The sequence below is a fragment of the Apis laboriosa genome, unplaced genomic scaffold (genome assembly GCF_014066325.1).
Source record: "Apis laboriosa isolate Shangri-la unplaced genomic scaffold, ASM1406632v1 scaffold40_cov151, whole genome shotgun sequence".
In the NCBI taxonomy this organism is placed as follows: Eukaryota; Metazoa; Arthropoda; class Insecta; order Hymenoptera; family Apidae; genus Apis; species Apis laboriosa.
The window spans coordinates 2,216,149-2,239,405 of NW_025223180.1; the positions used below are offsets into that span (position 1 = coordinate 2,216,149).

The window sequence follows — 23,257 nt, forward strand, 5'->3', positions numbered from 1 at the left end:
ACGATTCGCGCTTCCCTTTGCTCGTGATCCAACCGTGGATCGTGATCCAGTTGCGTAATCCACGGCCACTCGCGAGATCCCGTTAACTCGAAAGATCGATCGATCCACCCATCGCGACCACGAGATCGATGTAGTCGAGCTCGTCTCGTTTCCCCCCCCCCCCCCTTCTCTCTCTCATTTCATTTTCCAATCATCGTTCGCTGGACAATCGAGATATTATCGTCGGACAACGAATTTCGAAAAATTGATCAACAAAAATCGTTAGAGATTATATTAGAATTAAATCTTAAACTTCATTCAGGTTAAAATATATATATATATATATATATTCTCTTCTCTTAATGAAAAAAAAAAAAGGAAAAAGGGAATTTATCGTTTTCGCGATCTCGCAACTTATCCTCGGCAAGAAACCCCGACAAGAAATCGAATCCTTATTTACGATTAGTCGAAACGCCAAGGCACACCGTATCTCTCAACAGCGTCCAGATACCAGCGGGGACAGATATCGTAAGATACACCGTACACGAGCCACTCCACTCTTCTACTTGTCCGCCAGACGTTAATTATCTTCCTACCATACCCGATACGACAAACCAACGTTCCTCTTTTCTACGCACGCGTGAATCACCCTTTATATTTCCATACACATATATATATATATATATATATTTTGGACAGCTCAGCAGGAGGGGGAGGGGCGTGACAGGGATACATTTCTCCATTCCCGGAAATGATGAAAGCTCGCGGTGCTCGCATTGTGGTATCCAACGTTGCGAACGCTCGGAGGCGAGTTTATACCCGGGACGAAGGCATAGATTGGATCGCGCGCCCTTTACCGTAACGTAACGCGCTGCTCGAACACGAGGATACGAGGCGGGGAGGATCGTTTCCACAAAGTATCGAGGCTTGTTTCGAGTTCCGACTCGAGTCGAAGTTTACAAGTGGACCCGAGTTCGCATTTCAAACGAAACGATACCACGCAACGGTCGGTGAGGGGGAGTGGGGGGAATGGCGGCGGGCGCTCGTATTCGCGATAACTTGTTATTGCTGGCTTTTTTTTCTAGACAGAGACAGAGAAAGAAAGAAAGAGAGAGAGAGGGGAATGAAACGCGCGAGCGAATTTTTCACGTTGGAATATGGAATGCGAATTCTGATTCTGAAAATTCTTCGTGCATAGATACGTGACTTTTTTTTTTTCTACGATTAATGGTAAGGTGTAGTAATATATATATATATGCAAAGAAAAATTGTAAAGATTTAACGATAAAATTCTGTATATTGCAATTTCGCAAGAACGATAGAAGTTGTATAATAAAATGATACGATCTCACGAAATAAGGTAAATAAGGACTTTCAAAACTGAATCGAAGGAATAAAATTCGACGAAAGTAAATGAGGAACGAATCGTATTCTGGTAATCTTTTTCCATAATGAACGACAAGGAAGAAAGTATGGTAATGTATACGTGCAAAGGAAAATTGTTAGCTCAAAGTCGAGAAAGGATTTAAGGAATAAAATTTTGTGATATTGCAACTTTGCACGATAGAATAATAAAACGCCACGCACTCACCAAGGTATAGATAAAGATTTTCGAAACGAATCGTTCGTATTCCAATAACTTTATCCGCATAGTAGAAACGAATGGAACGATAAAAATTCCGTCGCAAAGGTGCAGATTCTGAAAGGTTTTTTTCCACGCTCGCGACAACGCTCGAAGGAAGTCGTCGAAGGAATTCGTTGCAGGTAGCGCGCGGAGAAAACGTACGATTTAAATCACGTGGACCGGCCACTCGTTAAAATCCACTCGATTAACCGTTTGAAAAAAATGAAGACACGAGCGCGACATACCATTGTAACGTATCGCCGCTCTAATATCTCCACCCAGCTTTCGAGGGGCCACTCCCTACGCACGAATCTCGCTCCGCGACTCGACGTCCAACGACAATCGCGCTCTATAATAAACGCGACTCTCGAGGGGGTCGACGATTATCACTTTGGAGCCTTGGCCACGCCGTTTTCGCGCTTCTCGAGTTTCCATCGCGCCGATCTCTCTTTCTCTTTTTCTCTCTCTCTCTCTCTCTCTCTCTCTCTCTCTTCTCCACCCACGCTCCATTCGAGGATCTAAGCACAGCGCGGAACAACAAAGTGTGTATTGCACGTTCACAAATGAAAACGAAGAGATACGATTTCGAGCGTTATGCATGAACCGTCTCGCGTTTCTCTCTCCTTCGAATCGACGATCGAACGAAGGAAGAGGAAATTTTCTCCTACGATTTCCGTTATCGTAGCCGCGAGAGTCGCATAAAATTTTGGAACGGGGAAAATAGATCTAGGCTACTTTCTACAAATTCTACGTTTTATCCCACGTCACGTTTTCACGTTGAGAGCGCGTGCGCACGATACCATTATCGTCGTGGACGAGATAAAAGCTCGGTGATTCGTCCCGACTGTTTTCCTATTCCCTCGCGATCTGGTTCTCATCACGCGGCGCGGGCACCTATCATCGGTGATCCGCACCTTATCACCTATCTTATCAGTGCTCGCGCCTGCGAAAGGATCGAAACTGTTATTAGGGAACGAACATGGAATTAACCGTGGACGGACTTATGCACCGAATGAACGAGGGGATAAATAATCAAATCGAAAAGATCGATATAGTAATCGTTTATAATAAGTCACGTTTGCAATTGACACGTTTATATCCGAGTAACGTAAATATATATATATATATCGAAGGTACTTGAAAACCTCTTTCCAACGCACGATTACAACAACGTACAATGATTGGAAATATCAATTCGGAAAATTACGCAAGGATAACAACGAGTTACGAGTAATTTTATTATTCACGCGAATATGAGAATATCTACGTCGCTACGTGATCGTAATCGCTACGTGAAACGTAATTATTTGTATTCGAGAAGCTCGAGATGCGTAAAGGGAATTTGCACGCGTGTATTTTCGGTAGAAGCGCCGCTTAAAGTCGCCACTAAGTCATTTCTTACCTGCGGCGGGGAGGCGGGAGAAGAAAAGACGGACCTCCCTCCATCCCTCGATCGCTTATCGATCGAACCGCACGATAAAACGTCATTCCCTTTTTAAATCGGCGCCGATACACAATACGAAGTGGCGGCGATCCACCGCCCCGATAACGGCCCTCTGTATAAGGAACCCTTCGCGGACAGTGACACGGAGGCGACATTTCGTGCCCCGTTCTTGCTTCCCTCCCCTCCTCGCTCCCGCGCTTTCCCCCCTTTCCCTCTTTCACTCTCGATCCACGGCCGCAAAAACTCGACGAAACCGCGGAATGCTGTCCACGAGGACGGCTCCTCCTCCTCCTCCTCCTCCTCTTCTCTTCCTTCTCCGTCCTCCTCCGTATTACCTCGCGAATTATTACGTTTTCCTTTCATTCATTCATTCACGATTTTTCCCCTCTCTCCTCCTCCTCCTCCTCCCTTGTAAAATTCCTCCTTCGTTCGGCAGAAATATCGAAGAGGAAAAGAAGGTCCTCCTACGACGGTTTTATCGTTCGTTGAAAAGCGATTGAGATCGAAAGATTCTCTCGATCGATCGATCGATCGATGAGGATCTTTGTCTCTGTTCCGTGGGAAGGGGAGGAGAGAGAACGCGTGATCTGCGGTGAATATCGGAAATCCGTCCTTTATATTTAATTGGTGATTCCTCTCCTGTCCCCCTCCCCTCTCCCGCGTATCGCGGCGCATTCTGCGCGAGTGGCGCGCGAGTTTCTCCAGCGAGCACGTAACCCTCGCTAATGATGCAATCGGCCCATCAGATAGCCCTCGACCGGCTGCTCCTTATTTCCTCGCTGCTTGTATATATACTTTATATATATATATATATACTCACCTGATCATCTGGTGCTGGTCCGAGGAGCGCGTGGGTTGCTCGTGTAACGGGTGTTCTCTTTTAATTAGATATCGCCTTTTTCTCACAATCGGCGGGTTCTCAACGGGTTATTGTCTCCTTCGTTTCGCGTAATGTAATGTATGGGTTGGTTCGTAGGCTGGTATTATAATATAATCGTCATATCCTTGATTCATTGGTTTCTTTTTGTTTTTTTCTTTTCATTAGAAAAGGAAAAAGTGGAATCGAATTGAAAGGAAAAAATTGTTAGTTAATATTTGATTAATTGGTAAAATTTATATGAAAGAGAACGCGAATGGTGGAATATCGCTTTCTCTTTTCTTTAATGTGAGAAATTTTGTCACTTCAGAACTTAAAGTATCTTCTAAATTACTGATTTTTTATTAATAGGATTGATATTTTTTTCAAAGGAAATATCTCGTTTAAAGAGACATCAATCATTCTTTATTTAAAAATTTTCTTGTTATCGATAATACGAGTGGCATAATATCCGATAAAACACTTTTTGAAAAATCATTTTTGTCCCCATCATGAATCGATTTTGATACTGATTTCTTTCATTTTTAAAATATCGAAAATGAAAGTTTATCTGACGTGTATTTAAAAAGTTGATTATCCTCGATTACCTTATTTATTCGTTACAAAAAAATGTTTAAAAATATAAATTGAAAATTGTTTAAATGCGAGACGTAGAGGAAAATATAATAGAAACTTTTATAAATAATAAGCGAGAAAATGGCGAAGAGGATTTTTCGCGTACAATCAAATAACAAAAAGTTTGTAACGATAAAATCACAGTTAATGCAAACGCGTTATAAATTTGTTCGCTTCAACTTTATCTAATTGCGACATTATGTTACCTCACCTTCAAACGCCTCTACCACATACCACGAAACACGCGCCAATTCATTCAACTCCATCCTCACGACCTTTTGACTCGTTCCATTTATCTCCCGATAAAATCTCGAGTGTTGTTATCCCGATTGAATTGACAGTTGCGCGATTACGCAATCGCGTTCGTTTTGAAACACCCGTTAGAATGACTCGACACCTGGCCGTGCAACGTGATTCAGGATTCCTGGGTTAAGAGAGGCGAGAGACGCACAACGTCGAATAACGTTGATCCGTCGGCCTGTTTGCGACCGATTTCATTCATGAATTCTCGCGGAAAAAGTCGAGAAAGAAGGAGCGAGCTCGATGGAAAGAAAAAAGAAAGAAGAAAGAAAGGAAAGAAAGATGGAGGTTTTATCCGATTTGTCGAACCGTCGCGCTCCTCTGTTGTCGGCCTAATTACGAATACGCGAGAAATTACATGGCAACGAGCCATATCTTTCGTTGCCAACGCGAAAACGCGAGTTTTCTTCGTTCGACGCGTATTTCCATGATCAAATCGTGCGTGAAATTGAAAGGCTCGCGGATCCCTTTGTTTGTACAGGGCAGCACACCTCGCTCGAGAGATGTCGATTAAATTGCCTCGATCGAAGATTTGATCGGAGAGATTTGATGTATAGAGAGCTACGACGTTGTGAAAATAACGTAAGCAGGGATAATCTCGTATAATAACGTTTAAACGGTGAATTGTCGCAATTTTTCATCTCTGAGTTATATCTAGTTATTATTGGGAAGGGACATCGTGATGCACGATGATTAATTGAATCTAATTATCGAGGAATTTTTGTTACACGTGTTTGATTATTTTTCCCTTCGATAAATATGTAAATACTTATATGAGTCACGAAGTCGCGGAACATGTCAACTGAGACTTCAAAAATTATTCGCTCGGCCGGGCAAAAAACGCATTATCATAACTGGTACAAATTCATTGGATGGAACGTTTTTTCTTTTCTTTCTTTCTTTCTTTTTTTTTTCTTTTTTTTTCTTTCTTTCTTTTTCTTTTTTTTTTTTTTTTTTTTTTTTTTTTTGCGTCGACGAACCTGCGAGAAACAAACTCGAGACCACTCGAGTTCTTTTTAAATTCGCGTCAGAGGAGAGAGGAGTAGATAAGCGTGGATTTAAAATTAAAATTATTTCTTTTTCTTTTTCATCCGTTGACCGAATAAATCTTCGATAATTGAATCGATATTGGAAAAAGTATAAGGAGATTTTCGAATGGGAGGGGGAGATCTTTAAAATTTTAAAGATCGCAGGACACGTATCAATCGAACTTGATTCTTCGTGAATGAAAATTCGTTTTATTCGAAGCTTTATCTCGTTCCCTGAAACGCGACATTTATTAACATCGCTTCCAGTTTTCACTACTCTTTAGAGTACAATAATTAAACGGTCGGGGAGAAAAGGTTTGAAACGAGAAAGAAACGGATGAGATCTTACGATAATTACAGTCCCGGCCATATTAGCGTTTCGATTATAGGGAAATATTGGACGTTTAACATCCACCTCGATCTCGTACAACGTCCCTACTTCAATTTGTTAATTGAAACATCGTTAGCTCGTTGCCAATTAAACTTCGAGTTAAATTAAAACTACGTTCACGGTGTATATTCGCTTGTAAATCGAAATGCCTCGCCAATTCTACAATCCTCTCGTTTCTTTTAATTTCGAAAAGATTACCGTGTCTCTTTTTTTTTTACACTTTGTATCTAATTCAAATCAAAACTGCATTCGTATATGTATTTATAGATTTATTTATAAATCGTTTCTACGATTCTACAATCGTCTCGTATTTCGAAAAGACGTACCGTCTTCCTTTCTTTTTATTACAAAATTCCAATAAAATTCTCAATCCTCTTTTACAATCCTCTTCTTTCAAAAAATATTCTTTCAAATCCGTTCCCCGTATACATACCTTCTTCGAACCTTTAGGAAAACTTTTTACGTTTCCCATTCGATCGTAACTTGACCATAACTCTTAAATCTCGAATCGTGAATACATGGCGCTCGGATCGTACTAAACTCGCGCCTCTCGAGGCCAAACAGAGTACCCTCGGCCGTGCACAGCTCGTTGGAGAGATCAAAGGATTGCCATGGTCGTCGTTCCCATCTCCTTCCTCGGCCGTCCGCGATCGGCCACGTTCCTCCTCCTCCTCCTCCTCCTCCTCCTCCTCCAGGTAGCTCTCCTCCCTCCGGGAAAATAGACGAACACGGCCGCGGTCTCATGCGTGTAACCACGTCTAAAAGCCATTCTAGCACCTGCGGGTGGTCCCCCCCCTCGCATGCCGCCAACTTGTAGCCAATCAATTTCCGTACATCCAGCCAATTTCCATAAACTGGCCGTTGATCTCGAGTAAAGGCGATGCTCGAGGTCGTTTTTCTCTTGCTTCGGAGCGGGTCCGAGCGGTGTCGCGCGCGTGCAACACACACGCTCCCGGGCCCAAGAGAGGGAAGGCATCCGCTTCGTTTTATCTCGGGCCTCGTGGCATTCCATTCATCGCGTAGGTAACGCAGCCAATGGCCACGATATATCCCTTCGTTTCTCGGGGATTAATCCATGGAATCGATGTAATCTCAGATTTGAATCATGGTTAAGGTAATGATGGTTGAATGGTTTGACGAGAATTGTTCTCGATGGGGTGGAATTACGCACAAAGATGTGCGTGTAAATGGTTTCCAGAAGGATATTGATCGATTTTTAGCCTGTATTTTACGTCATTTTAAGTTAGGTTGGTAATTTATCGATAAAGGGTGACAGAGTTACTAATATTTCGGAGAATTGTTTCTCGATGGTTATTTGATAAAAATTGGAGGGTAAAAGAGGTTTTTTTTTAGGTTTGATTAGTATATTTTGAACGATTGTATATTTTTAAAAGTCCATATTTTTGAAAGAATATAAATGGTTGACGATTTGTAAGAGTAAGATATTTTTCTTTTTAATTTCTATCTTGAAATTTGTAGCACGAAAAGAAATATATTGTTTGTATTATTATTAGGTTTTGTAATTTATTTAAAATTATGAGATACATAATACAAAAATATAACATAAACAATTATCTATTTGATGATTACGTGGCAAATTTTTACGTTGTATTAATCACGGATTTGATATAAATTTTTTCTAATATTTCACAATATGTGAATATTTCACAATTAAAAATTTATGATTTCGGAAAAGTAAAATCTCTTTTTCTTTCTTAGGTTTTTTGCAATTTTGCTCTAGTCTTTAAATATTGCCATCTTTTTTTCTTAAAAGCAAAAAATTCTTTTCCTTTTAAATAAAAAACGAAATGCTCCTTTATTATTCATCAAATATTTGTTTTAAATAAATTTTTACGAACGTGAAAATATTCAAGATTCTTATTTATTTATTTATTTATTTTTTTTTGAAACATTTGTTACTCGCATTTTCAGAAAAAACCTCGTCCTGAACAACGCAGCAGCACAAAAACTAGATCAGAAAACTCGGAATGTGATGTTTCGACGCAAATGACCGAAGAAATTACCTTTTTTTTAAAAGGTATTTTTGAAAAGAGTGTTCATAGGACGATTCAGGTGTCCTAACCTCCAAAGCGATCACTTTTTTTAATTTTATTACTTGCACTTGTCTATTACCCCTGGTGAAACGGCGGGGGTATAGTTTGAGAAACAAAAAGAGAGAGAGAGAGAGAGAGAAGAAAATATACTATAAAAGACTACTTTAATATACAGATTGGTTACATATCATATTCGACTCACAATTATTAACTTCTAAGCCACCGTAAAATAGTTTCTTTCATTAGAAATGTTTATAGTCCCACGTAAAAACTTCATTAACATCCAATCGCCTTTTTTTCCCTTTTGTCTTCGTAACTCGCCTCGACCGATATCTCATTACGAATTCATTACCGATTCGACACACTGTGAGAAAAAAAGAAACGGGGAAAAAAAAAAAGAGAAAGGAAAAAGGAAAACAAAACGCGTATGAAATTTCTTCGTGCAACGGGCAAAACGGTTACGATCGGTATCGTCGATCTTTCCAGAGGCCGCTAAACAAGTCGTCGTTGTCGTCGTCGTCGTCGTCGTCGATGTCGATCCGTAGTTTTACGATCGACAAGAGCAATTGACATGGCACCGCCTGAATTATTAACTCGAACAGCGTAGAGCCGGTTCACTATTACGTTATCAAAGTTATCTCTCATTAACCGCAGTGGTCCCACCAGTTGGGGAGCGATCCAAGTAAGTGGATCAAGATCGTTCGTGGCGAGTCTCTCGGTCTTTGGTTGTGAATATCGATCTGCGGGGTAATTCGATTTGTTATCGCGATGCGCACAACCGGTAATGGACCAGATTCAACAAATATCTCGTAGATGCTCAATCACACGGATAAAGTAATGAACTAATTTAAGTAAGCTTGCTGCTTACTTACCAATTTAGATTCGCGAGGGATTCATAGATTTCTGATATACGGGTTTTGCAGATCGTGTTCGCTTTTTTTCTTTCTTTTTGGTTCAAATCAAACCAATTTCTTCTCGTGAGGGAAATAACGTTTAAATATCATTTTGTTGATAAGGGAGAGGGGACATTTTATTATTTGTATATCGCCATATTCGTACACTCAATGACGAATCGAGAAAGTTTTCTTGAAAAATTATCGATCGAGCCTTTGAACTTTTGATGGAATGTATATTAATTATTCCGTTGGATTCTATTGCTCTTACAGATTGTCGTAATTATTATACGAATGCGTAAAACGTGAAATTATCACGAATAACAGTAGATTTACTATCTACGTTTATCGTTGTAAAATATAAAATTAAAATTTTCGAACAATAAATTTACGTTGAATTTTATTTTTATTATACTAATTAAAAAAAAAAAAAAAAAAAAAAAAAACAAATTTGTATAGAAACCTGAAAGGACGAACTTTTATCTGGATAAAATTTATATATTTCATTCGTTACTATTTTATTCTTTTTTTTAATAAAATTTTCTGAAAAAAAAATATATATATAATTTAAAAATAAGTTACGAATCAATAGACGTACAAGATGTTGTTCAAATTATAATAAAGAGGTGTACAAAGGTAAAATTCGATAATAATATCTATAAATTTTATGCAACTTCCGTATTTCTTTCCTTTAATTGCATTCTTACTGTGCTCACCTCGGAAGTAATTTCTTTAAACGACATCATCGAGATAAATATTCGACAAACTGATTTCGTACATCAATGATAGAATGGAAAAAGACGTTAGAAATAATATAAATCACGGATGAAGTACGAGACAATTTTTCCCATTGTATCCTCTACGAACATTTGATGGTAAATATTTTCTCTCGCAATGGTGTGCAAGAAAAGATTAATTTATTGATTCTTCTATTCGAAAAATTTCGGAATAAAATTATCGACGAGTTTTTTAAAATTTTAATAAAAATTGGAGAAGAAAATTATTTGAAAATTATTTAAAAATTCGGAAATACGTAGTTATTTGGGAAAAGTGTAGTGCAATAAATCATAAATCTGTCCCACAGTCGACATATTGTCAATTACAGGATAGTAACAAGTTGTAGAAGGTGACTTTTAATCAAGAAACAGAAATCATTACTCACAACTCGTTTTTCCTTTCCAGCAGAAACGACAGTTAATCTGTCGAAAAAGCTGTGCAATAAGGCACGTGCAGCGATAAAGCCATAAAACACCATAAGCTTTAGCTTCCACTTAAATATGAAAATGACTGCGTACTGTCCGAAATGCATATTCTAATCCCTCATAACGGAAACCGTGACCCACAGACTCTACGATTTTACGACTGTATTGTCTACGTTACTCGCCAGCGAGTAATAAACAATTTTGTTCATTCCTGAATTTTTACGATCGTTGCCTCTCCACAGCTTGCTTGCTTGCGCCGTATACTTTTGACGTATACTTTTCTGCAAATATTGAAATTGCTGAATTTTTAAAATTCAACCAACGCGCGTGGACGTATCGACGATACGAAATTAAACGCGTTACAAAAAAAAAATAATATTAATTACAATGTATCACGTGTATCGTTCGTTGCTTAACGAATAATATATTTTTCTACGTAGAATAGATCCAATTTTTGGTTGCATTTTTGGTTGCATTTTTGGTTGCATTTTTGGTTGCATTTTTGGTTGGTTTGCAACGACGACACGTTGACAGATATTTGGATCGACTTTGACCAGCAATGAAACGATATTCGTTTCTCATCGTCATGAAAGGGTTTATATTTTCCTTGGGCGTGGAATGCACGTGCAACGTGCGGCGGGAGCACGACTCTCGAGTTGCAGGTTTATAAATTCTCGCCTCGAGCGAGCCAGGTACACGAGCCGTGTCGAGAGGTCGAATCGTCAATGTCGGGTAGAGCACGATTCTTCCACTTTCGAAGAATGGAAGCCGATATTCGGTGGAAACCAGCTTCGTAAATCATTTGAAATTTGTCTTTTCATTCAGCTTCCGTACGAGTATCAAAAGTATATCCCTATTATATCGCCGTTGCATAGGACAAAAAAGATTAGAATTTTGATATTGGCTTCCTTTTCTTCGTTTCCACTCGTTCAATCGTTATTAATATCCGTCTCGCACTCGCAAATGGAGATCGTATCTCGCCTCCTTATCTCGCCTCGCGAGATCCCGTCGATTCGAGCCGGCCAACACAATAGGCGAGAAAGTGGAAAAAATATGGAAGATCGGAAATTCACAAGTTCGTCTATAATTTGCCCGGTCTGGAACGTTTATCGATCGTTCCATTGTCCGCCGTTTCACCCGCCACTTTGACAGGATTCTCATTATATCGTTTTCACCGGGGTTGGCAGAATTTCGAAAGAGTCTCTTGCCCATATCCGCGGCTCGTATATCGCTGCTTTCCAACCCGACGATTTATAAGCCGACTTATGCGCCGACGATTTATGCTCCCATGCACTTCATTCCGCTCCTCGTCGTCCCTTCGTCGTCGTTCCGATCGAGCTCGATCCCGTTCCGGTAATTTGCCGTCAGATATCCCCCGGTGCATTGTTTTTAGAACAAGTAAGGTCGATAATGGGCACACGATGTGTCTCGCGGCACAATTCCTATCTAAATCTCGCCGTTTTTTTACCAAGATTTTACCCAGTTTGAGAGAACATTGTTACATCTTAGACTCGAGACGTTACAATTATCCGATATTTCGTCCGAATTTCTTCCTCTGACTCTGAGAAAATTCAAAACTCGTCGAAATTATCGATATTTTCTAAACGCAATGTTCGAAACAACGTTGGATCACACTCGTCGTATTTTTCGTTCGGCTCAAAATTTTTTTCGATTAGTCACCGACGCTTCTAAGTTCCGTTACTCTACGCTTGGCTCTACGCTATAGTTTTTCGAAACTATTTTGCAATTGTTGCAGAGTTCGGAAACCAGATCGGCCGATTCAAAAACGAGAAGCGGCGGGAACAGAGGGGTCGAATTTGTAACACGAGACCGTGCGATTCAGCTGGATTTACCGACTCGCGGTGTAATAATACGATCAGCGACACCCACGCGTCGATGGTTAATTTACGGGGTGGTAACGCGGTGCTGCGCGGTTACCAGAAAATAATCCGGCCCACGCGACTGAGGGTGGCGAACAGTGGCATTGGAATCTGGTTTCTTTTTTTTTTTTTTGTATTAATCACCACCACTCGTGTATAATGGCCAGTGCATAATAACTTTTCAACCGGATCCAATTTTCTTTCTCTTCTTCTTTTCTTCTCTCTCTCTGCTCCCGTGTGTTCTCGATACACTTTGGGTTTTTGTAAGAGGAAACGTGGAACAAGGTTTTCTTTCTTCTTCGTTAGATAAAATAAACCGCAGAGAATTTTCAAATCTCTTCTCCTCAAATAAAAATTTTTAAATATTTACTTTGAGACGAACCGATATACTTTTCGTGAGATCATCGGATGATTCATACTTGCATAGTAACCGTAAAGTACTTAGCTAGCTTCTCTCTAAATAGAAATTAGTTTTCTATATACGTGCGTTTGTAGCTGGGTATTAACAGTTGAAAAGTAACTAGTTAAAAATTTCGAATAAAGTTAACTTTAAGTAATCACATTTTTATTAAAATGTTAGGAATAACATTTATTCGTAGTTATTATAGTCGATTACATCCTGGACCAACCGGTTTGATGCTACAGTTATTTCCGATTATTATCACGTTTTGAACAATAAATTATACGAAATATTCGTAACTTTTATTATTATTAAACTATTAAATTTTCCCCATGATTTGTATAAAGTAGAACGTATATATTTCACGATATTTTCGTAAATCGAGTAAATAGAAATGTAATATTAATATTTGTATGAGAACAAAGGTGTGAAAAGTGAAACATTAAATGGATAAGTTTCACCTTATTTTGGTGAAAAATATCCTTCTAATATCCTTTCCATATTTTTCTACCTGCTATTTTATTGCAGTCACTAACTTCTAAGGAGACACGTCATGAACCAACTTTTACAAATTCTAAATTCTTATTTCTAAATTCTTAGAAATATATATTTACCTGCTTTTGTACAATAAACGGTATGGTTGCACATTTAAATAGTCTATTTCCAGAAGCTTCTTGCTTCACGTCGAGTTTTTCCCATAATTAACTTAAATAATCCTATCTTTTCATTTCGTTAAAATGATAAAAATCTATGCGAATTTCCTCTTAATATTTCCTAAATTGCATTTGAATCTTGCAATTTGTTGTTCATTTTTCCAAATATTTCATTTAAACAAAATACCATAAAAATATTTTTAAATAAAGCCTATGCAAATTTCAATCCATCTTCTCTCAATACTTCCTAAATTGTATTTGAATCTTGCAATTTGTTGTTCATTTTTCAACTTGTTAACTTTTACTATTAAATTTTCCCTATCATTGGTTTCTATAAACTAGAACGTATATTTCGCGATATTTTCGTAAATCGAGTAAATAGAAATGTAATATTAATATTTGTATGAGAACAAAGATGTGAAACATTAAATTTATGGAAAAATTTCACTTTATTTTGGATGAAATGGAAGAAAATGTCCTTCTAATATCCTTTCCATATTTTTCTACCTGCTATTTTATTGCGGTCACTAACGAGACACGTCATGAACCAACTTTTACAACTTGGATACATAGAAATATTTATTTACCTGCTTTTGTACAATAAACGGTATGGTTGTACATTTAAATAGTCTATTTCCGGAAGCTTCGCTGTAGGTTTTTCCTAAAATTAACGGTACCAGGATCATATTTAAATGATTCACAAACTAGGAGTTGACTGTGAAATTTTACTTGACAAAATATATTTTATTATTTATTATCCCAAACTTTTCGTTCAAGTAATAACGAAAATTCCACGTGTTAGAATATTTTGAGAATACTTTCAAATAATAATCTATACAAATTTCAATCCATCTTCTTTCATCTTATTTAAATTGCATTTGAATCCTCCAGTTTTTTCATTTTTTCCAAATATTTCATTCAAGCAATTTTCAAAATACTATAAAAAAATACTTTTAAATAAAGCCTATGCAAATTTCAATCCATCTTCTCTCAATACTTCCTAAATTGCATTTGAATTTTGCAATTTGTTGTTCATTTTTCCAAATATTTCATTTAAACAATATTGAAAATATCATAAAAATACTTTTATCCTATGCAAATTTCAATCCAATATTTCTCTCAATATTTCTTAAATTTGAATCTTGCAATTTGTTGTTCATTTTCTCAAATATTTCATTTAAACAATATTCCATAAAAATATTTTTAAATAAAAATCTATGCAAATTTATGCAAATTCAACTCCTTTTACCGGATTGATCGTGGAAATTTCGTGGCAACTCTGGCCACGTGCAAATTCTATTTTAAAGTAGCAGATCCAAACACACCATACTTGTAAATCACATATTCGCTCGTTCAAAAGCGCCATTATCATTTGACAGTTTTACACGTTGTTTACGCGATATCGACAGATCTCCTAGTGTACTTATAAATCTTGGTTCCTGTCGAGGAAACGGCGTACATTCGGAGTGCCGGTGACCATTGCCGATGAAAAGTCCCTCGAATGAGTCATCATGGTAGCAGAATTTTCAGTTTTCAGCCTGATGACAAGAAGCGATTTTACGACCCTGTTTTTCACATCTTTTACGATCGATGTAAAATTTCAGGTAGAGATGTACATGCGTCCTTGAAATAATTATGTACAAATATAGATTGTCGATACAGTGCAGATATAGGACGGAGGAATTTTATTCGAGAAATCTCTTCACTCTATGAATCGTAAAAAGAATATTCCAAGTTAGAGAAGACTTTGAACAGTATTTAAAATTTTCGAGATACACGATTTTCAATCACAGAACTCTTTATTGATCTCTTGAATTCTAAATTGATCTAATAAGTTGTGTTATCGAAAACGAAGCACGAAAGGTTATTTTTATCGTGGAATATCACTTTCCTGAAATTTTTCTAAAATACTCGTAATAGGTACAAGAGTAATTTTTTAAATTGTAAAATATTAAAAAATTTTATTATTATTTTAAATATTAAATATTTAAATATTTTAAAAATTGTAAAATATTCAGATTTTAATACTCTATTGTTCTATATTGAAAAATATTTTTCATGAAACATGAAAAAATTGATTTCACGCTTTATATATATCCAAATTTTCATTGAAATTATACTTTTCATAATGGGGAGTGAATTTTTCTTGAGGAAGATTTGCAAAGACTTGTAAAGAGCTTTTATAGCTTACTGTACCTACCGATCTCTTTTGAGATATTGAAAAGCAAGGTTATACAAGGTTAAAGATTAAAAGCACAGGTTTTGAGAAATACATGTGCAAGCAAACTATTCGAAAATTTCCTTGATGAAACCTGAAGATTTGAGACCACGACTAATTTAAAGCAAAGAAAGGAGTGCAGATAATACGATAGCTTATTAAGAAAAAAAAATTATATTTCGATCTACCTTTCAACCGAGAATCGATGATGTTGAATTTTCCCCACAGCTACTCATCGATCGTCAACCGATGAAAATTTTTCTTTTAATTAACCGTTTTCGTGCACGAGACGAATGATGTAATTAAAGAAAGAACAATCAGGAATCAATATTATCGGGGGAATATCGGCTTCCCTTCCGGCAGTTCTACAGGCCTGCCGACTTGCAATGATTTACTCCGATCGATAATCTGATATGCAAATTATATTGGTAGAGATCGGTTACTTGCAACTTTAAGCGGCCTCCACAGCGTGGATACACCGTTTTAAAATATCGATTTAACCGATTGAACAAATCGTACAAGTATTCGCACAATGGACATCGAAAACATTTCTCGAAACTTCTCGAAAATGTGCTTGAAACCGGAAGAAAGTGCGGATGACATTTCGAATTCTAGCTTCTTACCTTCTTTCGACTTTAAACGAAATGAATTATGATGGGTGGGGAAGGGGTGAAAGGTCGATACAATATCGTAAACATTGAGATTTCGACATGGCGAGAACTTCAATCACGAACTCTTTTACACCGACTGAGTAGAGAAAGTCTCTCTAGCGAGGAAAATATCGAATAAATGCTAATTGTCGAAGTTCTTTGTATCGATACTTTGTATTTTGGAATTTTATCGTATCGTAAAATTACTCTGAATCCTCGAAATAAAAAAGGATATCGAAAATGTTTACAGATATAAGAGAAGCTTCAACCTTAATACCCATTTACCTCGTGCATCATCCTCGATTATCATCTTCGATCATTCCCATAAATCATTTCTCACGAACTTCCTCGATCGAGGCGCAAATCAGCCGGCGTGGCCTTGGAACGAAAGGAAAGACACAAGAAGCGCATTAAATCGAAGAGGAGGCCGCGCTCCTCGACGCTCCTCCGTTCCACCATCCGACTGTTTGCCTTCCTTCTTCACGCACCGTTCGCGATATCATCGTCCAGCGATTCAATCCACCCACTCGCGAAACCCGATGGTGTTGATGACGCGAGGTCTCTCTCGCTGATCCCGACCTCGAGACGATCGTATTTTATAACCGTGGATCGAGACCCCGCTACGTGGGTAGCTGATCTCCATCAAATCAATAATTATCGATACGTGGCAATAATTGTATATCACTGATTAATACCTGGGCATACCGTTCCGCCGTGGTAATAACATTCCGCTTACAAATCGACCGTTCATCGGTTGAATTTTTATCCATCCCAGTGATTCTCAAATCGTCTCGTCCTTTATTCGCTCGCTCTCTCTCCATCCTTCGATCGATCCAGTGTGTGTTAATTAATTAAGATCGAAGTGCGATTGATTGAAAATATTCGTCGTTATTGTTGTTAAAGGAAAAGAAATTGGGGAAAAATTGAAATTTTTCTGTTTCGTGGTGTATGGTCGACTTTCGAGACACCGTGTATATTAGACGATTTTATACGATCACGATGCTGAAATTCGGCCGCGTCATTCTTGGAGAATATCCTCGTTAATCACTCTCGCGTTAGGCCTTGTTGATAAAACACACGATCGGTGGAAGAGGGAAGAAGGGTTGATTGCCGGGTCTTTTTTCCCTCCACCCCTTCCTTTTTTCATCGGTCGATCGTTCCAGCTCCTTGGCGCAAATCTGTCAACACCGTAATAGGATGCGCCATTTAAAATATCGTCAGATATATGGGCATAATATGCAGATATGCCCGTAAAACGTGAACCTCGTTTAATTCTTTACTTCTTCCTTTTTTCCCCTCTCTTCTCTCTATTTTGCAACATCATCGTGATTCTTGTTTCCTTTAATCATTTTTTGGAATTAAGAACGTATAATACTTCAATACTCTCTTCAGTTGTCCAATCTTTACTTTGTACTACTTTTAATCGAGAGAGTATTTTTGAAAGTACAAAAGCCAAGTTTTCTTTGCACTATCAACTTACGATTTTTAGGGAGGAAAGTCAAATATCAAATTTCAATATCGATTTTATATCTTTACTTTTTAAATTAAATTTTGGAAAAAATTCGTAAAATAGGATTTTACTCTCCGCTTGATACGTCGATGTACGCTACGATGCATCGAGTAATAGAAATTCTTCGAATCTGTGGATAATGGAATAAAGAGAAATGGCCGCGAATCGCGTTCGACGATAAGAAGAGCGGGCAAAGCATAATGCCGTTCTGTACGTATGTTTTATGTATGAGAACAAGATTACTCGGCCACCACCCACTTGCTTTAGGGTCTACTACCACGACCTATTTCTGCTCCAACTTGGCGAGATACCGCACGTTGCCTCGATAAAAGACAATACCGATCGAACTTGCGCCGATTCGATCCGAACGATTGAGATTTAAGGGCGAAAGAAACGCGGTACAACTCGAGGAATTAAGAGCCCGAGCGCGCCTCGTCTTGCGGCTAATATCAATTAATTCGGGTGAAATGTGAATTCAAAATGGATGATATTTTGCAAAATGTATGGATATACTTCGAAGCGAGATACGAATGAAAATAATTGAAAAAAGTAAATGAATAATAGCGTAGTATTTCTTGATGCTTGAGAAAACTGAGTTTGGAAAATTTAAGGGAAAATACAGGATGTGATTGAATATCTTTGTTATTTTCAAAGATATCGATACTGGATGATATAATAAATCGTACGGTGTGGAAGAAGTTAATAATTTTTTTGCAAACAGAGAATTTTAAATCGCTGTATTTTTTTGTCACAGCGTATTTTCAAGACCGTTCTAGTAAGCGAGATACGAATGAAAATAATTGAAAAAAGTAAATGAATAATAGCGGTTTAGTATTTCTTGATGCTTGAGAAAACTGAGTTTAGAAAATTTAAGGGAAAATTTAAGGGAAAAAGGATGTGATTGAATATCTTATTTTCAAAGATATCGATACTGGATGATATAAATCGTACGGTGTGGAAGAAGTTAATAATTTTTTTGCAGACAGAGAGTTTTAAATCGCTGTATTTTTTTGTCACAGCGTATTTTCAAGACCGTTCTAGTAAATAAAAGTTTAAATAACAAAAATCTTATCTTATGATAGATGTTACGATTGTCGTGCATCGATGCAATGTTGAAATCATCGAAGCTAACTACTTCTTATCATTTCCGCATAGATCAACACGTGTAGTCCTGTTTCATATCTTGCAATATATGTATATATGGTCGATTATCGAACCATATTATTGAATCAAACGTGATTATATCGAGAAGAACGATTCATATTTTCAGATGCGATTGTCAGAAAAAAAAAGAGAAAAAGTTTATTCTGTTTTCGATATATTTTTTTTCATACTCGGATAAAGTTTTCAACCACTTTCTCACATGCATTCTGTGCAACGTTGTAAATAATTAATATTGCACCCAATATTATATTAATATTTGTATTTGTATTTATGTACAATATGTATTTTTGCACACGTTTCCAATATTAATTTATGACTTCTAAGAAATTAGCATTGTAAAATTTGACAATGTAGAAAATGAAAGGACTTCCGGAAGGAGATGTTTAACCAATCAGCTAAACAAATTTATACAAATGGCCAATAGTTTTGGGTTTCCCTTTCCCCCGAAAACGGAATACCCAATCGGAAGTCATTTTTCGAGTTCGTCAGGTATAATGAGATATCCCTACCACCGAAAATAGGGGTGGTCAAGACGGTCGGTCGTAGGTATAAATTAGACGACTTAAAGTTAAAATATCATTCGAGTTATCATTCGAGTTACAGTCGTGTTACTAGTCGTAGAGAAGAAAGTGCAAAGTAAATCGCAATCATGTTATTCTTATTCTTATTTTCAAAATTACTGCATCTTCCGTAATGATCAAAATGAGAGAGTAAGGCGCCATGAAGGACAACATTGGCGACATCGATCTCGAGGTATTTATTAAATTTTATTTATATTAATTAAAATTTCAATGATCAGCAATTGTTAATTATTATAAGAGTTAAAGTGTCTAATAATAATATTTCAAATTATGATTTATATGTAACAGAAAATTTTTATTACAGCTCTTAGCAGTGTTCGACGATGTCCCAATGTTGTCACAATTAGAGAACATGATCTTGGACGCCACTTATTTTGACATCGATTCTCTCTTTGATCATATCTCTAATGCGACACATGGGACAAACAGTCAACACGATGAAGCTAGTAGCTCTCAACAAACTTACATACGGCCATCAAACATCGAGGACAGAACAGGGGATAAGACGCAGACTCCACAGGATGAACATAATTTTTTACCACCGAAAATATTTAAATGTATTTATTGCGACAAACAGTTTTACAACAAAATAGCATGCCGCAAACATCACGTGAAACATGTGAAGCAACTATTGCAGTGTCAATGTTGTGGAAGGCGATGTTTCAACGTTAGTGATCTTCGTAGGCATTACAAATATTATCATTACTATGATCCTCGGGAAGTTATAATGGATTATCGTTGAAAATTATTCGTGACAGCTACCGATTAAAAAGAAATTTAAGTTTTTACAGTTCTTTTACAGTTCTTGTTGAAAAAAATAGTCCTAGTGAGAGTTTGCAATTAGAATGATTAGTGATATTTGGTGATATAATTTTTTTTTTTTTTTTTTNTTTTTTTTTTGATAATTTCAATTATACAAAGTTCCTTTTTATTGATTTAAACGAAATAGAATTAGATTTTTTTTTCTTTTTTTTTTTGATAATTTCAATTATACAAAGTTCCTTTTTATTGATTTAGTCGAAATAGAATTAGATTCATCTAGTGATGTGCAATTTTTTTTTTTTTTTATCATTTTAATTATACAAAATTTCTTTTCATTGATTTAGTTGAAATAGATTCATCTACTGGTTTAATATTTTGAATATTATATTGAATATATATATATTCAATAATATATTGAATATTTTTTTTTAGTATTTAATATTTTATTAAATTATTATATATTCCTTTTAATATTTAGTATTTTTTTATAATTTATATATATAAATTTATAATAATTTAAAATTATTTATAATATCAATATTTTTCTTACTGTATATATGTAAACATATTAGATTACAGATATATTATATTATTATATTTGTATTATATTGAGAAATTTGAATATCTGAAAAGACAATTCTCAGGGTTGTATTATAGTATTATCAATAGTTTTATAATAATATAGATATTTAGAGGTATTTATTATTGTGTAAATATATGTATATATATATATATTTTTTCTTTTAATATCAAAGAATTTTTAAAAGCATGTATTACAGAAAGATTTGCAATTGCTCAGGAAATTTTTTATTAGCTTTGAATAGAACAAAATTCCAGTGAAGACTGTTATAGAAGACTGTTTAGGACAAAATGAAAAGAAATTTTATATCTTTTTATAAATCATATAATGCATAATTGTTAATAACAAATTGTATAATGAATTAACATTCTTTTTGAAATGTTAATAATTTACTAGTAACATATGATATTATATTGAATTATAAATTGTATAAATGTATAGATTGTATTATATTTTATATATTATTGTATATTTTTGTATATTATATTGTTCATTATATTGTATTATATTGTACTTTTAAATTTTATTTTGTTTTTTATATTTATTGTATTTAATTTTTTATATATTATATATTTTTATATTTAATTGTATATGTAACTTTAAAATTGTAAAATATTATGGTAATTTATTTTGAAAGATATTTCATAAGAAATTTTGTGATATGTAGTCAATAACAAATTTTGTGATATATATGAAATTTTGTGATATGTAATAAATAAGAAATTTTGTGATATGTAATAAATAAGAAACTTTGTGATATAATAATAATATTTATCAAAAGAATCGGATATTGTATCTTTTTCTGTGTATATATAAATATGAATAAACTTATATGTAATATTGGTACTTTTATAGTTAAATTTTCTCAATTGAATAAAATATTCTTGTTAATTAAAACCTAAAAAATTGTGTTATTATTAAAACCTTCACAAATAAATACGATGAAAGAGAAAAAGATATAACGTGAATTTAAAAAGAAAGCATGCAACATTCACGTGAATCACGTTGAGTCATTTGGGACGAAAAGTAAATGACAACTGATAGAATTCAAGACTGAGATATTTCTTTTAAAGAGAATACTGATAAATGCTAACAATATCAAAATTAAAGACAAACAATTAGATCAATTTCTTTTCTCTTAGATGTTATCATTTTAGGAAAAATTACACGTATTTCATTCTTCCTGAAATTTCTTCTAGTATTTAAACAAATCTGAAAGAATTAATATAAATATTTCGAATTCTTCGTAACGAAACTTTATAATTAATTTTTTTTAAAAAGTTCGTACGAACAAAGTAGAAGAATACATACCATTCACTTTTTACAAATTAAAGATGTTTTATTTATAAAATTATATATTAAATTATATTGATATATTAAGTGATATATTTATATTTATTATTCTTGAGTAACTTTCTGAAATATTTGAAAGTCACTTTCAGATCTTCACTTTTTAATTGAAATACAATTTGAAATATTAATAAGTAATGTAACACAAAACTCGTAAAGAAATAACTCACTAAGATTCTAAAGAAGAATTCATTTGCTATCAGTTTATCAAAAGTTTTATAAATTCCAATTATTGCCATTGTCGATTAATTTTAAAACAATCAAAATTTAGAAATTAGTTTATGAAAATGAAAAAAAAAGAAAATATGAAAACAAAGAGAAAATGAGAAAAAAAAAAATAAAAAAAGAAGAAAAATCAAAGAAATCAAAAAGAAAAATACATTATAAATGTATATATATTTATTCAATATAATAACAACTTTTCAAAACAACAAAGGAAGAAGCATGATATATCTGTGCGGTCAATAAATCAAGATTTACTGTCAAAACTGTAAAGAAGAAAATTTACGATGTACTTAAGAAGTTTAGTGAATAAACATTTTGTCATAATTAACCCTTAGCGATCAACTTTGAATTGGCACACGTACAATTTACCGTTACGGTCAAAAGTCATAATATACGTGTAAAGTTAAACTCTAGCAATAAAAGTAAAAACCAGGTATCACTTTGTGTCTACTACGTATTATATTTGCAAATTCAAAAAAGAAAGATTTTTCTAGTTCTTCTCCTTTGTTCAACTTCTCTTAAACTTTTTCTCATAAATAATAAGCAAAATATAATATTTTATTCTTTTTATTTTTTCTTTGTTTATGAATTAACAATATTAGAATACTTTTTATTAAAATGAAACAACAAAATAATCATAATAATTATTTCAAAGTGAAACTTTGATATAAAATTTTTAATATAATTTATTATCGCAAATATAATCGTTGAACATTCGAGAATATCGCAATACTTTCTTATTACATTCTTATTTTTAACAAGTTAAACGTGTTAAATCCAATCCTTCATTATTTTCTAAACATAGACAGTCTTCTTGTTTTTCTCTTTTAGTTTTGATATTCTAATTCTGTGTATGGCATGAAAATTCTGTTAAATT

At 35.1% G+C, this 23,257-nt stretch overlaps 2 protein-coding genes across 2 annotated transcripts in view; both read left to right on the plus strand.

The window, feature by feature from the left end:
- The window catches only part of LOC122715994 (laminin subunit alpha-1), a 121,072-nt gene that overhangs the window by 32,788 nt on the left and 65,027 nt on the right, over positions 1-23,257 (plus strand). The gene's annotated exons all lie outside the window — the stretch shown is intronic.
- Positions 19,603-20,205, plus strand: LOC122715995. The gene is made up of 2 exons (XM_043938664.1): positions 19,603-19,635; positions 19,768-20,205. Exons 1-2 carry the CDS (start codon positions 19,603-19,605, stop codon positions 20,203-20,205), a joined length of 471 nt encoding a protein of 156 aa, XP_043794599.1.

Excerpts from the sequence above, each read along its gene's own strand:
- LOC122715995 (XM_043938664.1), top strand. The coding sequence starts at position 19,603 with ATGAAGGACAACATTGGCGACATCGATCTCGAG. Across the intron at positions 19,636-19,767 it reads TTGGCGACATCGATCTCGAG|CTCTTAGCAGTGTTCGACGA; the intron begins GTATTTATTAAA and ends TTTTTATTACAG.